The following is an 18409-nucleotide window of genomic DNA, read 5'->3' as shown; positions in this document are numbered from 1 at the left end:
TCATTAGAAAATGGAAGAAGCTAAACATGACTGTCAATCTCCCTCGGACTGGGGCTCCATGCAAGATCTCACCTCATGGGGTCTCAATGATCCTAAGAAAGGTGAGAAATCAGCCCAGAACTACACGGGAGGAGCTGGTCAATGACCTGAAAAGAGCTGGGACCACCGTTTCCAAGGTTACTGTTGGTAATACACTAAGACGTCATGGTTTGAAATCAAGCATGGCACGGAAGGTTACCCTGCTTAAACCAGCACATGTCAAGGTCCGTCTTAAGTTTGCCAATGACCATTTGGATGATCCAGAGGAGTCATGGGAGAAAGTCATGTGGTCAGATGAGACCAAAATAGAACTTTTTGGTCATAATTCCACTAAACGTGTTTGGAGGAAGAAGAATGATGAGTACCATCCCAAGAACACCATCCCTACTGTGAAGCATGGGGGTGGTAGCATCATGCTTTGGGGTGTTTTTCTGCACATGGGACAGGGCGACTGCACTATATTAAGGAGAGGATGACCGGGGCCATGTATTGCGAGATTTTGGGGAACAACCTCCTTCCCTCAGTTAGAGCATTGAAGATGGGTCGAGGCTGGGTCTTCCAACATGACAATGACCCGAAGCACACAGCCAGGATAACCAAGGAGTGGCTCTGTAAGAAGCATATGAAGGTTCTGGCGTGGCCTAGCCAGTCTCCAGACCTAAACCCAATAGAGAATCTTTGGAGGGAGCTCAAACTCCGTGTTTCTCAGCGACAGCCCAGAAACCTGACTGATCTAGAGAAGATCTGTGTGGAGGAGTGGGCCAAAATCCCTCCTGCAGTGTGTGCAAACCTGGTGAAAAACTACAGGAAACGTTTGACCTCTGTAATTGCAAACAAAGGCTACTGTACCAAATATTAACATTGATTTTCTCAGGTGTTCAAATACTTATTTGCAGCTGTATCATACAAATAAATAGTTAAAAAATCATACATTGTGATTTCTGGATTTTTTTTTTTTTAGATTATGTCTCTCACAGTGGACATGCACCTACGATGACAATTTCAGACCCCTCCATGATTTCTAAGTGGGAGAACTTGCAAAATAGCAGGGTGTTCAAATACTAATTTTCCTCACTGTATATATATATATATATATATATATATATATATATATATATATATATATATAAATGAACTAAATTAATAACTTTTTTTAAACAAAAATGAAACATCACTGAACTTTCTTAAGCTGGACTGTGACGCTATTTTATTCTGGAAACAAACTTTTTTGCATTATTTTCCCGTTATCTCTGTAAAGCTGCTTTGAAACAATCTGTATTGTTAAAAGCGATATATAAATATAAAATGACTTGATTACATCAATATTATTGTTGTTGTTGTTAAATTTATTTTTATTATTTTTTGAGATATCTGAGGTGTTAGCTTTCACTACCCAAGCTAAGCAGCATTTCTGTAGCAGGGTCATGAAAATAATATCATCTAAATATAAAATACAATAACAAACACAAAAAAAAAGATGAAAAGCAAAAGTGACTTTATTAATAAAAGGTGTAATTAAACAGACAACATAAGGATACATTTTTTAATTTATTTCAAAATGGGGTTAAGCAAGGGAGGAAGCAGACTCAATGATCGCCATGTTCAGACAACAGCTATTTTGTAATTGCTCTACTGGATTTTATTGGATGTTATATTGTTAAATCATCACACTTTATGCATTTGCACTTTTGGATCACTACAGAAAGCAGGAAAGGTCTTCCAGTAGTCCTTTGTTAGGACCTGATCTTTGAGTAGACCTCATTATGCTGGGAAACGTTGTGTTGTTTAGCTCCTCTAGAGGGCCGTGATCTACTGCTGAAACTCACAGGTGTGTAAGTCAAAGTATCTGCATCTCCAACCTTATAAAGCAAAATATACCAATGCAAACCATTGGTATACATATTTTTTTAAGTTAAGTGAACTCAAGTAGCTAAACTTTAAATGATTTAAACACTGAAATGGACACTGGAAATGTTAGTAAATGGACAGGAAACATTTGAAAAAATCTAAAAAAAATATACAGGTATTCAAATTGTTCATGAAACTTCTGAAATATATCATCAAAATGATATCAAACTTATTGTGGATAAATAAAGTGGCGAGGATTTACCTGCTGAGTACCTTCAGATGTCTCTTGATCACAAGATCTGTTGAAACAGGCTAAAAAGTATGAATGTCAGCTTTATAGTCTTGCAAATAAAACTAAGAATCTGGTTCAAAACTAGTCTGAAAATATTTAAATATGATACCTGATGATCTGCCTTGGTCCTTACATCGCACAGCCACAAGTAAGATCATTATTATCATAGAAATGATGTTTGACGAGGCCAGTATAAGAAACAATGGAGTTGCTGTCGACTCGCTGTCTGCAAGAAAACATTTAGGCCTATTTATGTTTTACCAGACTTTTGTTAACAATCAAAATAGGTTGCAAACATAATTTTTGATAACTTGAAAACTTAAGCTTGGATCAGCAAATGGCACAGTATTACTTGTGTTTTTTTTTTCTAAATCTCTACTGATTTTTTTTTATTTTTTATATATTATAAAAAACTGTTTGAGTGATAGTGTACTGTACATGGTAAGTCAACAAACATTCATAATTTTACAAAATTCATTAAAAAAAATTACTGCCATGATAAATCATTATAAATGCTATCATTATTTAGATACACATTGATAATATTAACTGTAAGTCACTTAATAGGGCTTAACACTTTACCAGTTATGAATTCCAGATGAGTTCCATTTCCAAACACTATCTTGCCGCATGCGAGTACAGCACAGTAGTAAGTACCAGCATCAGAAAGGCTGAGGTTCCTCTTTGCGAGGGTGTAAACGCAGATCTGTGTAGTAGAGTCATCCTCACAGCCCTCTTCATGCTGTTTCTTCATATCTCCATCAGCGTAAATGATGGCAGGATGAGATTCATCTGCAGCCTCTCTGAACCAGTATGCATGATGTCCTCCTGCACATTTCTCATCTACCGTTTGGACTCTACACACCAGGGTAATGTTGTTTCCAATGTGAGCTTTATCTGAAATAGGCTCCTGAAGAACCATTGTTGCGGTGTGTTCTTCTTTAAAGCAAAACCAAAAGTATTTTATTGCATTGTACTTTTATAACTTATAGTCTCTTATAACTTATAGTCTTTTTGCATGATTATCACCTTTAGATATTAAGTACATCTGTTCTGGTATTATACCGTATGATGAAAGGCAACAACTTACCATGAAGCATCAAAAATGTTCCAGGTCCAAAATACAGTTCTCCCAACGTTACCACACCACAGAAGTATGTTGCAATATCTTCCTTTTTAGTCAAAGAAATATGTAAATGATAAAGTCCTTTTTCTATTGTTACGTTATAACGGCCATCAGTATTTCCATCAATAAATTCAACATCTGTCATGTAAATGTAAGTTTTTGAAATGGCTTGAAGTTTCATTCCCATCCCTTGCTTGTACCACATCATATTGTTAAAATCTGTATTGGGTAAGTAGCACTCAATAGTGACATCATCACCCAGTTTAGAGGTTTGCAAACGTTTTGGCTGCTCAATGTTTAGTGCCCCAATGCAACCTGAAGACAAAAAGTAGTAAAGATGTGTTATACAATGCTTTTACATAAAGAAGTTAATTTCAGAATCTTAGTTGCTTTGTATAAATGTCTGATAATGAATACAAAATTATAAAAGTTAAAATGAATAAATAAATATTCATAATTAGATGATTATATTCAATCATTTATACTTACAAACAAAGACGAAGAATAAAACTGTGCTCATGTTGCTTTGATCTGCAAGCAAAGAATAAGAGATGGCAAGGTGCACAATCTAAGTAACTAAATCAAATGGAAACTGATCCTGGACGTGATTGGTTATTCTAAAATTTTCTCGTATGACAAAGTTAGATTTCATTGGCTGTCCCAGCTATAGACTTTGGGTGTAATGTTCCATGTCCACGAGCAAAGGAAATGGCTATTTTTATAAACACCAACAATGAAACCGAAATAATAATAATAAAAAATCTATATTACTTAAAATTGAAATTTTAAGTTTTTTAAAAATAAATGAAAAAGTTGTATAAAGTGTTTCATTTTAATTCCACGGCTATGCTCAAACATTCTCCCTGTGACTTTCCTGAAGCTATTTTACAATTATAAAGCTTAAAATAATGTAAGTGACCCTGGGGAAAAACAAACTGAATTAAATGTGTTTAAATCCACTCCAGCTCTAGTGAGGGGGTGTTACTTGACCTGTGCAGAAGAGTTGCTGTGTGGGCTGAGCGGAGCTTAATCAGGGTTGTTTTCTCAATCTAAATCTAAATCTCTTTTTATTTTTATTTTTAATTTGATAGTTTTTAATTGCATTTACGCAATAAGTAGAGCTGGACTGTGTCCTTGTCCATGGTGCTGAATCATGTCAACTGGGTTTAGAGCTTCAGAAAAATGGTGCTTTAATAATTACCATTTATTGATGAGCACAATTTTATTGTTCAATAACAGAAAGTTAGATCAAGACTGAAGCTGAAATGTAATGTTGTAGATTCAAATCGCACTAACGATATCCTAAAATAGACCAACATAATGGAACAATATGAACTACATCTCTCAATGCACATCAGTGGGCCTCAAAGTCACTACGAAATATAACTTGACAATTCTTTTTTGTTTTATGTAATATAAACAGTGTTTATTATAAAGGATGTATTTGTGCACTTCATATTATTTATGAAGATATTAAACAATAAAAAGCCAACTGAAATTAGTCAGTTGTTGTTGTTCTTTATATAATTAACTAATTTAAGAGTATGTACAACCCCTAAATTAATTTCTTATATTTTTATCATGATGTAATCTTTTCATATCACATTCAGTCGTCTTTGATCATGTGAATCACTCTAAACAGCAAGTATGTGATTGCTTTTTGTATTTTAGGTCCAAAACGATATTACTTTAATTTAACATGTTCTTAGTAAGAAACATTGACCCTATAGTACTTCTCACAATTATATAAAACAATTTTTTTTAAGTATCAAAGGTGTGCATTTTAAGGGATACATTTAGATGCTTTTTAGGGTTAATTATGGATTTATGCATGTTCTATTATGTTAGCACAGACACAGGTAGTCAGTTCACCTTGTTTAGGTAATGAATGTTTTGGTGCCTCTGTGTAAAATGTTTTAATAATAATAATAATAATTTAATAATAAACTCTTAAACAGAAAATTTGTTGAGATTCAATGTATGGTTGAGACTACCTTGGAGTCATGGGACAATTGTCATACTTCTGAAAGTAACAGTTTTTACACTGGCACGTACTGTTGATATGGAAACTTTTGACCACAGAAATGTGAGCTCTGCTGGGGCTTTCTGACTGCGCTTTTCTATTCTCATTCTTACAGGTTGGCTGCAAACTGAGCAATAGGTGGGCTCAAAGTCCAAAACCACAAGTGCATGATGCATCAAGCAGCAGCCTCTGCAAACAACAAACAGCACAGCTTCTCACATTTCTTTTCTACCTGAAGGTCGTTTTGTTCCTCTAAACATAAGGTTGGTTTATTTGTGTGAATGAAATCCATTGATCAAATTATGCCTTGCTTTTTCTTGATAGCTTTGGTGTCTGTATTCAGGGTAGACTTTTGCCTTGTTACTTTAACGTTTAATTATAATTGCCTATGTTTATTAAAAGTGCTTTCCATCTGCCAAATATACAAAAACAAAATTTCACTTATTTTTTTTCCCCAGACACATAGAAAACCCTGACTTTTAAAATTGCAACATACAATTTATCTGTAAGGTTCTGTTATTAGTTACAGTTAATGTGCACAATTAATGTTGTTAATACAGCTGTGTGCAACCACATCAATCAGTTTTTATTACATAATTTTAGGCTGTTTTTGAAGTTTAATTCTGCTATTTCCATTACAGTGGCAGTCTGTTGAGAAGAAGGAGGGGCGGTTGATAAGAAAGAGACGTGTCTCGTGAGAATACTGCTGGTAGACTGTGTGGTTTTGTTGATGTGAAGGCGGGTCAAACTTGTGGTTGGAAAACATCTAAGCATTGATACACAAGCATTCAAATACAAACAACACGTGTCCCTTTAAGCATAACTTAACTGTGCATAAATTATAATAGTTAGTGTATAAATCAGGGGTGGGCAAACTACGGCCCGCGGGCCACATATGGGCTGTTTAATCCGGCCCGTCGAGTATTTAAAAAATGGTCTTAAGATCGCATTCATTTTGCTTTTTTCTTGCAATAATTTGCGTTATATATATATATATATATATATATATATATATATATATATATATATTATATATATATATATATTATATATATATATATTTTGCGTTGCATATATTTGACAATCGGAATATCAGATATTTCATGCCATAGCTAACAAATGTAAAAAAGGAAAAATGACATAAAAGCAGATCATCATTCATTCAGCGCTGTTGTGGCTGCGGTGTGTCACGTAACAAGCAATGACGCGTCACCATGGAAACCAAACAGACCGCGACTTAAGCGCATAGACTTGTTGCACGTTAATGTTTTTTCCTTTTTTGGAAACTCACAGAGAAAAAAATGTTTGGTAACCGCTTGCACACCTGTTTAGTTTTTCCTTTGATGTGTCTGCTATTTATTTCTTTGCTCCTCTGGATTTGTGGATGTATCCCGACTGATTCCGTTTACCGACCTTTATCGCCCGGCTTTCGAATAGCTGCTACACTCCCCTGTGTGCCATGTACAGAACCCAGTTTTGTTCATTAAATGTTCTGATCTGCCTTTGTTTTTTATGTTTTATTTTATTATTCTTAAAATAAATTTGTATATTCGTTTATTTTGTTTTTTCCCCACAAATGTATGACTTTTGGAAGTGCAAATTGATTGCCATATGCAGTTTTAATAAAGTTGAATTAACGTAACCTTCTGTCATTTTTACTTTTCTAAGTGTACTATTTGTACAGCAGGTGTTGTTTCTAATTTACTATTAGGCCCATTAAATAATAATAAGGATAAACAATATTTAAAAAGTATAGGCTATAATTATTAGGCATCTGACTAATTAAAAATTAACCTCAAAACATAACATGCTAAATGGGGGATATCTAGCATAAAAAATGTATTGTCAGAATGTCGTCTCTCAGTTGTTGAATTTCGCGCAGACGTTGCCACAACGTAAATGTGTTTGCTCAGCCCGATCTCATGAAAGAGCGAATACCACGAATTGTATTTGTAGTGCTTATGTTACGCAGTTTTCGCGTGCATATGATACGCACTTTATGGCGTGTAATAGGTACGCACTCCACACCCCTAATCCTAACCAAGGGGTTTAGAGTGCGTAGCACATGCACGCAAAAAAAAAACAACAACAAAAAAAACAAAACATTTTTGCCGTATAAAGGGCACGAGAAATAAAATTTGTGGTAGGCTATAGATACGCACTTTCATGAGAATTTTAAAACCCAGTGTGGCCCTTGAGCCAAAAAGTTTGCCCACCCCTGGTATAAATGCATTTTATACTAATCAATAGATTCGTTTTAAACCTTGTGTTTCCTGAATCATGAAGACACTTATGTATTGCAGTGCATTTTGTATTAAACTAACAAATGATTATATGTGAATTACTTGCAACTGCAAACCTCAATGAATAAGTTGGTCCGTTGATGTTCACCTCAGCAGAGCTCAGTCTGTTCTGAGCAACTACTTCCTCTCACTGATGCTGCAGGAAATGCATTCATTGTCTCCGCCTTCTGTATTACGTCTCACTTGCATCTTTTTCTTATACAGAAAATAACTCTTCAATGCTCATGATTTAAGGTGCAAAAAGTTATTTTTGATTTCATATTTTATTTTATTTCATATTATTCATTATTTCACAACAATTACCCACAGTTTCTCTGATTGATTAATTCATTCATTCATTTTTTTTCTTCTGTGAATAAATTAACAAATCATTACTGATAAATGCAGCTAATGTTTCATTGACATTTAAAAGGTTACTTTCTTCTACTTGTTCAGCGGTTTGAATCGAACACCCAAAGCATCGTTTATAAAATGTAGCGTAAACCGTCCTACATCATTTTTCAAATGTGCGTACCTGTGATTCAGAGAATAAGAGTTTCTTTCTTCTGTTGAACACAAACGAATTTTAAAGAATTGTCGGTAAGACAGTTGACAGTCTAGTTACCGACATTCTTTAAAATTATTTTGTGTTCAACAGAAGCAAGAAACTCATACAGGAACAATTGGGTCTAAAAAAAAAGAAAAAAAGAAGTGAGATTTGATTTTGAACAAAGCTGGGTTTTCCTCACTTTAATGAGTTTATCTACTAATGTTTGACTTTTTCCCCCTCTTTCCCTCTTCTTGAATCTTCTCTGCTCCTATGATGTTATGGAATATTCTGTATTCTGCTCAATATTCTGATTCAATAGCCTATTATTTATTTGAATATATATGCATTTATCACATACTCTGAATCTGAGCATGCTGAACCAAACCAGTCTGTTTCAGGTCGAAGGGTCAAAATAAAAGAGTTTCTTCAAAATCTACAAAAACACTAGCAGCTTTTTGTGTGTGTGCGTGACAGTCTTACAGGCATAAAAACACAAATTTGCATATTTTTTAGAAGACTAAAGTGTATTTTTCTGCACTTGCATGTTTTATTTGCTTCAGCATGATTTGGATATTTGCTACACAAATACTTGCCTTACCGTCTGGTTGGTCAGTGCCTTCCAGTTCTTTTATTGTCTCTCAGATATAAAAAACACTCCTTCATCGCTGAGCACACACAAAGGCTGCGCTGAGTAGATCATCTGTGTAGAAATGAAGGCTGCCGTCGCTGTGCTCCTGTTTTTGAGTCTCTTTAGACTGAGCTTCAGTCTCTACAGAAAACACTTCTTTGTGAATGAATTAATGACCTGGGAAGATGCACAAACTTACTGCAGAGAATACCATGATGACCTGTCCACTGTCAGTACAGAAGAGGCACGACTGCTCTCTGCAAATCAAGGACACAATCAAGAACATTTTTGGATTGGACTGCACATAAGTCCTAACAACCCAGAACCAGGGACGGACTAGGGCTAAAAAACAGCCCTGGACTTTCTCCCAAATAGGCCCATCATCCAGCCATTCGCTTCTAGCCGTGTGCGACAGACACTAGCCAGGATACCCTGATATATTCCACATACTGTAGCCTATCAGACAAGATATTCACAGCAAGTAACATCTCAGAACCAATGATGATAATTTTGGGGTTGTGTTTATTAATAAAGCCTCAGCCTTCAAATAAAAACAAAAAATGTGCAATGCCATAAAATACAAATAATGAAGTGTCACTGCCAACAGAAACCCCAAATTACACAAACTTGTAATTATAAAACATATAGTTACTATATACCAGGGGTCTCCAACCTTTTTGTGTGCGAGTGTGTGTATACTCAAAAATATTTATTATAAATACCTATACCATGGTGGTCGTGCTTTTTTACTTTTCACCATCATTTGCAAAATAATAAAATATCTTGATATTCTGGTTCAGACTTATAAGCGTTTTAAAAAAAATCAACAATTCCTGAAAAATAATGAAAATATTTATTGATTTTTTTTTTATTTTCTATAAACCTATTGTATGTATTATCAAAAACAGTTTATAAATGCAAAAATAAATAAATAAACTGCCATAACTTCTAAACAAAAACATTACTGCATTACATTTAATTTATGACTATATTAATATAACAGCATTTTTCATATGAATATATACAGGCACATTTCTGCCAAAAAAAGTTTGTTTTACTACAGTTAATTCATAAGTTGTGGAGTGAAATGTCTTCTAACTGGTTTGTTCTTGGAACAATGATTCGCCTGTTTTTTGCATCAATATGTTGAGAATATTATATCAGCGCTGTTTCATCTGGCTTTTAACAAGCTTAAATCACATAGTCATCTGTGTTTGTAATAGAGATAGAGAATTCTGCGCTGAATTGAAATGCTTCTCAGTGGATCGTGCAGCTCTGTGTAATAATGTTCGCGTGATCGAGATCAGCTTTGGCCGCGATCGCTGTTATTTGGGCCGAGCTGATAATGCTCTGCGCTGCTCAGATCAAACAAGTTTTGTTCCGCTTTTTGAGCGTTTGCCATTTGATGTTTCTCATACGCAACGCAAATGACAGCGTATAATCAAAGAGAGTTGGATCATTTTGTAGAGGCAAAAGTGCAAATGTTTAGTTGCACTGGCACGAAAAAAAGTCGCAAAATGATACCAAAGACAGTCTGGAGCCCCGAATTACAGTGGATCGCTATTGGCCAGTTGGGGCTACAACTCACAGGCACCACGTTGGAGACCACTGCTATATACTATAACTTAACTATTCAAATATAATGTAAGCAATTTCAAAAGTGCAGTAGGCTACAGGTAAGCCTTATAAACGAACTTTCTGTCAGTGGCTAGTAGGCCGACTCTTCTTCCTCAGTTGTTGTTTTTTTTACACGTAGCATATAAGTGATCGTATTAGTGCCCCTGCTGTTTGCTGTTCGTATTGCTTTATTAGTTTTTTTTTTGTTTTGTTTTTTTGTGCCAACGGCCCTCAGTTGGACGGCCGTTCTGGAATTTTCCAGAACGCACAGATTGTCAGTCCGTCCCTGCCCAGAACAATGGATTTGGTCTGGAGGTGAGGATGAAAAAATTGACATTTGGGACATTGGCGAACCCATACATTGAAAAGTGTGGCCTTGTAAGAAAATCGAATTATAAACTGCACAACGCTCTGTGCTCGCAGACTCTACCATTTTACTGTATGCAGGTCTTTGAGCCCATTCTGGTGCATCAGAACAAGACGTGGGATGAAGCCCTGGACTACTGCAGACAGACCTACACTGACCTGGCGAGTCTGAGATCTCAGACGATTATGGCAGAGGCGATACATAACACCATAACATCTCAGACAGCTTATGTGTGGACTGGCCTGTGCTTTCTTGCTGGTCATTGGTTTTGGGTCAGTGGACATAATCTTCGATATAAAGCCTGGTCTGCGGAGGGGGAGCTCCAGTGTCCTGCCAGAAATCTGCGTTGTGGGAGCTCTGGATAGAAAAGAGAAGGTTTGGAAACCCACAGACTGTGAGGAAAGACATAATTTTCTCTGCTTTAAGAAGCCATAAATGCACTTAAAATATGTATTCTCTTCTGATATTTAAACTTTCCCATTCAGCTTGTTATATATGAACTCAATCTTCCATTTCGTATCACTGATTTGAAAACAGATTTTCTAATCAATCTTTAGTTTTTGCTTTACAAAAAATATTAATGTTCATATACTGTTAACAGTTTTAAATCTTACAAATTAGCATACAGAGTCAACATATTTATTACCATTTTTAACAATTGGTTAGCTAAAATCTTTTCTGGTTGATGAGACAATTTATTTTTACAATGGGTTATGCATTTGATGTTTTATTTAGCATAAAATAGGCTTTGCATAGATATATCCCAATATAATTATTGCTTTATAAACATGAGTTTAATAGTGAAGGTACCTTTTGTTAGTATTTTAGCAATGGTTTAATTTGACTCCTACATCAGCAAATGCAATGTATGTGTAACATTTGTAATAAATTAAAATACTTGTCCTGGTTTTATGATCACTTGAACATTTTATTTGAGATTATCTTTCAAGCATATCGAAAATATCTATTTGAAAAGGTGTACTAACACACAATCATTTATGTATGTTCACGTAAACTCAAATATTTGTCTACTTTGAGAATAGCAGTGATTTTGTTCAGATGAAAACATGAAATAGGCTAAAGATTAGCTTTCAAGACTACATATTACTCATCTCATTTGCTATGTTTTGTGTTTCAGAAGTCATTCCACTCATATTTTTCATAATACACAAATGTACAGACATCATTCAGGATCATAAACATCTCTCTGCTCAATGACAAAAATCAATGTATTAAACTAAATAGAAAATTGAGACATCAGAATAAGCACAGTATTGATGGTGAACGTACAGTAAAATTAATCAAATATGGTATAACAGACAATCAGTCAAATAACATCAATATTCTTTTAATTCATGTGTCACCAAAATCTAAAAATGCTGTCATCATTAACTCACCCTCATGTTGTTCCCAAACCTGCATGATCTTTCTTCTGTGAAACATAGAAGAATATATTTTGAAGAATGTTTAAGCTTTTTTCCACACACTGAAAGTCACTGGGGTCCAAAACAACAATAGACCCCATGCACTGACTTTCACTGTGTGGAATTAATTTTTTTTAAAACATCTTCTTCAGTCATACAGCTTTTGAATGAATTGAGTGAACTGTCACATATCCTACTTTCCTCCTAACTCCCTCCTACTTTCACTCACTCCTATAAGTCTACTCCCCTTCCAGAAACCTACGATCGGTCAACGAGCGACGTTTTGTGGTTCCATCACAGAGAGCCACAAAATCACAGAGAGCCACAAAATCACTTTCCAGAACATTCTCATTCACAGTTCCATGCTGGTGGAATGCGCTCCCCACCCTCATCCGGAATGCAGAATCCCTGGCAACATTCAAAAGACAACTGAAAACCCTTCTCTTTCGTGAGTTATCCTCATAAAAAAAAAAAAAAAACCTTTTCCTTTATATCCTACCTTTCCTTTTCCTTTATGTCCTCGCTTATGCTACTCTGAACAATGACTGAACTTCGTATTCTGAGCACTTCTTGCGTTGTTTTTTGCCTCTTCACGATGACTCGCTTAATTTAGTCCTAATTTGTAAGTCGCTTTGGACAAAAGCATCTGCTAAATGATTAAATGTAAATATATAGCTGTGATCATATTATGGATTAAATTTTATTATACAGTAATCACAGGTCATCCTGTGAATGCTTCAACTAACTCAATTGCTTGCCAATTTTTGAAGTGGGCCTGTGTCAAAATCTCTTAGTCATGTACAACTTGGAGTTTTTGCATAGATGGATGCTCTGTTTTTCTGTTTCAGCAAATTTGCTTTTTTTAAAAGCACATTATTTCTTTAAATATTTGTTACACAAATGATTTGCAAGAAATGTCTGGGTTACTAGGTGAATGACATCAGGTGACTGACGAATTGGGATCTCGCCTGAGTCTGTCCCTTCTAGTAGTGGGAAGTTCGGATCATTTTATTGACTCGGATCTTTGGATCGTTTCGAGTCTATCAACTTCGGGTTCGAGTCGTTTGTTCATCACGTGACAGCCCCATAGGCTGAAGCTATGCACTCGGTACCAGATACAGAATTGATTAGTTCATCTTTTGAGTCTTCGGGTTTGAGTTGTTCGTTCATCAGGTGACAGCCTCATGTAGGCTGAAGCTATGCAGTCTGTACCGGATACAGAATTGATTAGTTCATTTCTCTGGTTCGAGTCGTTCAGTTTTATGTCACGTAACTGTATGTTGTTATTAGCAGGATGATTTTCCCCATAGATAAAGTTTACCAACTTTTAGTACCTGTTACGCCCCGTGGCTCAAAAGGGACGCAACAAAAATTGGGACACACGAGAAAGCCAAATTTTGAAAGAAAGTTATTTATTAACAAAAAGAAAAACTATACAAAAACTAAAGTGCTATGCATAAGTTTAGACACCCATGCTAAAGTTGACTAAAAAGAGGAATAAAAAATCATCTTTTGGAAATTGAACTTAATGCCTTAATTAAAAAAAATAGGAAAAATCCAACCTTTAAGGACACCAATTTTCTTTGTGAATGAATAATGTATCGTAAATAAATAATGTTCTTCCTTAAAATACAGGGTGCATAAGTCTGGACACCCCTATGTTAAATTCCCATAGAGGCAGGCAGATTTTTATTTTTAAAGGCCAGTTACTTCATGGATCCACTATGCATCCTGATAAAGTTCCCTTGGCCTTTGTAATTAAAATAGCCCCACATCATCACATAGCCTTCACCATACCTAGAGATTGGCATGGTTTTATTTCAGTTAGCCTAATAGCTGGTTTGATTTGCATTGAGAGATGATCTTATGGAAAGTACTCCATGCCAGTTGGCCTTTAAAAATAAAAATCTGCCTGCCTCTATGGGAATTTAACATAGGGGTGTCCAGACTAATGCACCCTGTATTTTAAGGAAGAACATTTATTTATTTACGATACATTATTCATTCACAAAGAAAATTGGTGTCCTTAAAGGTTGGATTTTTCCTAATTTTTTTTAATTAAGGCATTAAGTTCAATTTCCAAAAGATGATTTTTTATTCCTCTTTTTAGTCAACTTTAGCATGGGTGTCTAAACTTATGCATAGCACTGTATGTAATGTAGCAGTCAGGTGTCAGTAGTGTCATGTTAGATGAATGCATGGAAATGTAATGTGCTGTGGTGTAATGATGCATGCAAAAAAGAAACATAACCAAACGAATATCAAAAGCAATCAAATAGGCCGCCCTCTCTCCGTCTTGCATCTTTTTAAAGGAGAAAAGGGAAATCAGGTGTCACCGATGAAATCAGGTAGGAGGGCAGAGTGATCCATCCATGGATAAGGAAAACCCCAATGGAAGACACAGGTCGTCACAGTACCACATTCAATGTTATGGAAAAGAACCACCATGACAGAAATTCTAAAAATGATAAATTGTAAGAAATAAAAAAGCTATAATTTGAGACCAAAAAAGCAGCATGTAAGTGTAAGAGTAAAAAATAAATAAAATAAAATAAAAATAAAACGGACTACGAGCTTGTTTGTAAGGAAGTTTGGGAATTATTAAAGGTATAGCGGAGGATTTTTTACTTCCGGGTGGATCACCTATACTATTGGTCCTCCTAATTGTCAATCATTCTGGTGAATCAATCAAACTTATTCAAAAAGTGGAGAGGGGGCGGGTCTTATCTAAAATTCGGAAAGATCCTCCACTATACCTTTAACTAATTTCTGTGTCCAGCGCTGTCACTTCACGTCACTTGACAAAAGAACGAAAGACTCAGAAGAATTCACGTTACATCAGGTGACTGACGAATTGGGATTCCTACCAAAACGCCATAAATGCCCCTTTCAGCACTCCACGTAAGTCGCCTAATCCCCCTGCACCTGCTGGGATGAGGAAAGGACAGGGATTTTAACACTAGAAGTGCCAGAATTCCATAACTACTAGAACTGCCGCAAGCGGTCATTTTGACCGCTAGATTCCAAACTCTATATCTTTAAGCAAGATATTGTGTTATTGGTTGCATGATTAATGGTAGCTTGACAGTATTCCAGAAACTTTGTATCTTAAATCTTTACTTTAAATCTTATTTTTTTAAAAGTTGTATATTTCTTAAAGGGGTGGTATAATGCCCTTTTCACAAAGATTTCACAAAAATTCATAAATACCCAATTGAGAGATTAATGCATTTATTATATTAGGATATCTTTTAAAAACAAAACACCACCAAACTGTACATTTAAACAAGTTTGATTATACATTTATAAATAAATAATATCCGTGGATGTCCTGAACAAAATGACGGAGTAGCCTATGTTTTCATGTTTCCACTGTTCGATCGCGCCCGCGCCTTACACATACACACAAACACACACACACACATACCATATTCCAGCATTGCAATCTTGACATTGCAGCCTGTTCATTATAGCCATAATAAAATATAATAATAAAATAGTTAACCTAACATATAAAAATTCCACTGCTCTGTTTATATAGTCAGTAGCCTAATACAATTCGTACCATTTTGCGCATGTGAAGAGGGCGATTTTTTCCGTCGATATTGGAACATGAGTGAAGTACAAAGCCTATAATAAAGAATAGTTTACCATCCAAATACATTGCAAATGTTGAAACATTTTGATTCTAATTAGAGAGTTACGCCGCTTACTTTCACTTTCGCTTATAAAGTATTTCATTTTGGCTTGTTTATAGTTATTTTTTCATTCTTGTTCTGTTTCTAATATCATTACATTTAAATGATTTGTTGTGGAATATGTTTTGTGTATTTTTTTACCACATTTTATTGTTGTGTATATTGGTATATGTATAATAATACCGCAAAATTCAGTGCGGTCAATATGACCGTCTATGGCCGAAATATGTTCATTTGTTTAGTTTTTTTTTTTGCCTTATGTGTAATTTATATGAATAACATTTTAAATGAAAATACAGACACTTTTAGGAAAAGTCAGGTACCAGCAGGATTTTATTTATTTTTTCAACAAAGTTATTGCAGATATAAAATTCAAAACGGTCAAAATGACCACCATGGCACTTCTAGTGTTAACACAGACAGTCTATCACTGCTGCTCCTTCTTACCCATACAGTGAGACTATTGGATAACACTGGAAAAGCATGCCTATACTAAATAGAAAGGGGCGCTACGGAGGCCTCCGCCACGTCGGACTGCCGGGGCTGCTGGAGGAACTCCAAACAGGGTTCACCCTCTTGACAGAAGCGAGAGCAGTCAGCAGCGCTGTCTTGAGAGACAGGATCTTAAGCTCTACTGTCTGCAGCAGCTCAAATGGCACTATCTCCAAAGCTGACAAGACCAAGGAGAGGTCCTAAGAGGGTACAGGGTGAGGGGTGGGGAGGATTCAGCCTCGTCACATCCCTCAGGAACGCCTTATAGAGGGTGCTCCCACTGAACTGATAGTGTCTAACACTGCTAGGGGTATATTACTTAAGTCCTCCGTGTCCCGTCCAGAGACCATATGTGGAGGTTCTAGAGGTCCAGAGCCGCGTGCCATAAGGTGTCCCGTCTCTGAGAATGCAGGTTCTTCTTCAGAGGAATCCGCAAGGGAGCGACTGTCGTGAGGAGCATCAATTCTGGGAACCAGATCTGGTTAGGCCAGTATGGCACAACTAACAAGACTTGCTCCTCATCCTCCCTGACCTTGCACAGTGTCTGTGTGAGCAGGCTCACTGGGGGAAACGCATACTCTGGGGCCAGCTGTGTGCCAGTGCATCCTTGCCGAGGGTCCCCGCGGGAGTAAAACAACTGGCAGAGGACATGTCCGGAGAGACAGACAGGTCTACCTGTGCAGCTCCGAAGCATCTCCAAATCAGCTGGACCACCTGGTTTGTTGTCTCAATTCTCACAGGAGTGTGGGCTGTTGTGAGAGCTCGGCTGGTGTGTTTGCCACCCGGTGCATGACGCTGCGCCATACCCATCTTGGGACTTGTAGCCAGTGCCAAAGCGGTCTCATATGAAGCAACCCAAGCAGCATGATGCTGCGGAAGCCATATGCCCCAGGAGCCTCTGAAACAGTTGAATGAACTGAATGAATGCCCTTGAATGAATTCAGGCAGTTCTGCACTGACTGAGCATGCTCGTTTGTGAGACGTGCTGTCATGTTAACCGAGTCCAACTATACAGAGAAAAGAGATTCTCTGCACAGGGGAGAGCTTGCTCTTTTCACAATTGACCCGAAGCCCCAGATGGCTGAGGTGCATAAGCACCAAGTCCCTGTGTTTACAAAAGTACTGTTGTGAGTGGAAACTGCTCTCGCAATACACTTTTGTCAAAGGTCTAACATCTTAGCGTTTTTCAGCCTGAGGGTGGCGCTCTAAAGTTGATTGACAGGCAAGCATAGAATGCTATTTTTGAATTACCTTAATGTAGTACTTATTGCCTCAGAATGTTGTTTTAGAATGTTACAAGTTGTAGAGGAATTCCGGTGAGGAAAAGAAAGTAATTTCTATTCTCAGAACAAACATAAAACACACCAGACCTATGTAAAGGCTATTCAATTTAGTACTTTAAACTTTCATTCATTTGATATGAAGAACCAGTGATGGGAATAACGGCGTTACTTTTTTCAGTAACGAGTAATCTAATTGATTACTCTTCCCATCTTAATAACGGCGTTACCGTTACTGCAAAAAAAAAAAAAAAAATGTGGCGCGTTACTATAATTGAAGCTGTATTTTTTCATCAGACCAACTAGATCTCTGATGCCGGTTTCACACTGCACGCATTAACGTTTGGTCTATTTATGGTCCCTGAGGCAAAAATAGCCGAAACGATCGCGGCACTGCTGCTTCTGCTCTGCTCCTGCTACGCGCTGCCGAGCCGCCTCTGCGTGCGGTGTGGAACTCTAATCTGTTAACATGGGCGGCGGAAAAAATATGCGCTGCTTATACTCTGCTAACGCGTTAAGTGTGAGACCGCCGTGAGAAGAGAGGCAAAGACTTTTTTTACTGTTCTTCCTTGGTATACCTCATATTGTTACACTGTTCTACTTTTTCGAGGAAGAAAATAGTCCCACAACATCATTAAAATAGTTTAGATTTGTGTACATTGTTTCTGTTAATAATGATTGTATCAAGTGTCCATTTCATTATAATATTCAGATTTATCATAAATAATTGAACATGCACATGT

At 36.5% G+C, this 18409-nt stretch overlaps 1 protein-coding gene across 3 annotated transcripts; it reads right to left on the bottom strand.

The window, feature by feature from the left end:
• Window positions 1–1517: 1517 nt before the first annotated feature.
• On the bottom strand, window positions 1518–3883 carry LOC311079596 (polymeric immunoglobulin receptor-like). 3 transcript variants are annotated; one of them, XM_084109170.1, is made up of 6 exons: window positions 3795–3883; window positions 3270–3620; window positions 2762–3118; window positions 2289–2405; window positions 2150–2186; window positions 1518–1898 (listed from the first exon to the last, which is right to left on the bottom strand). In XM_084109170.1, exons 1-6 carry the CDS (start codon window positions 3823–3825, stop codon window positions 1877–1879), a joined length of 915 nt encoding a protein of 304 aa, XP_083965296.1. In that variant the 5' UTR covers window positions 3826–3883; the 3' UTR covers window positions 1518–1876. The 3 variants fall into 3 exon arrangements, with proteins under 3 accessions (XP_083965296.1, XP_083965294.1, XP_083965295.1); XM_084109168.1 differs by having other exon boundaries at window positions 2150–2199; window positions 3795–3858; XM_084109169.1 differs by having other exon boundaries at window positions 2150–2199; window positions 2762–3115; window positions 3795–3858.
• Between the last annotated feature and the right edge of the window lie 14526 nt (window positions 3884–18409).

This window comes from Abramis brama, assembly GCF_963993115.1.
Source record: "Abramis brama genome assembly, chromosome: 3".
Classification (NCBI taxonomy): domain Eukaryota; kingdom Metazoa; phylum Chordata; class Actinopteri; order Cypriniformes; family Leuciscidae; genus Abramis; species Abramis brama.
The sequence above is the reverse complement of the archived record's forward strand: the minus strand, read 5'-3'. Positions and strand labels throughout refer to the sequence as shown.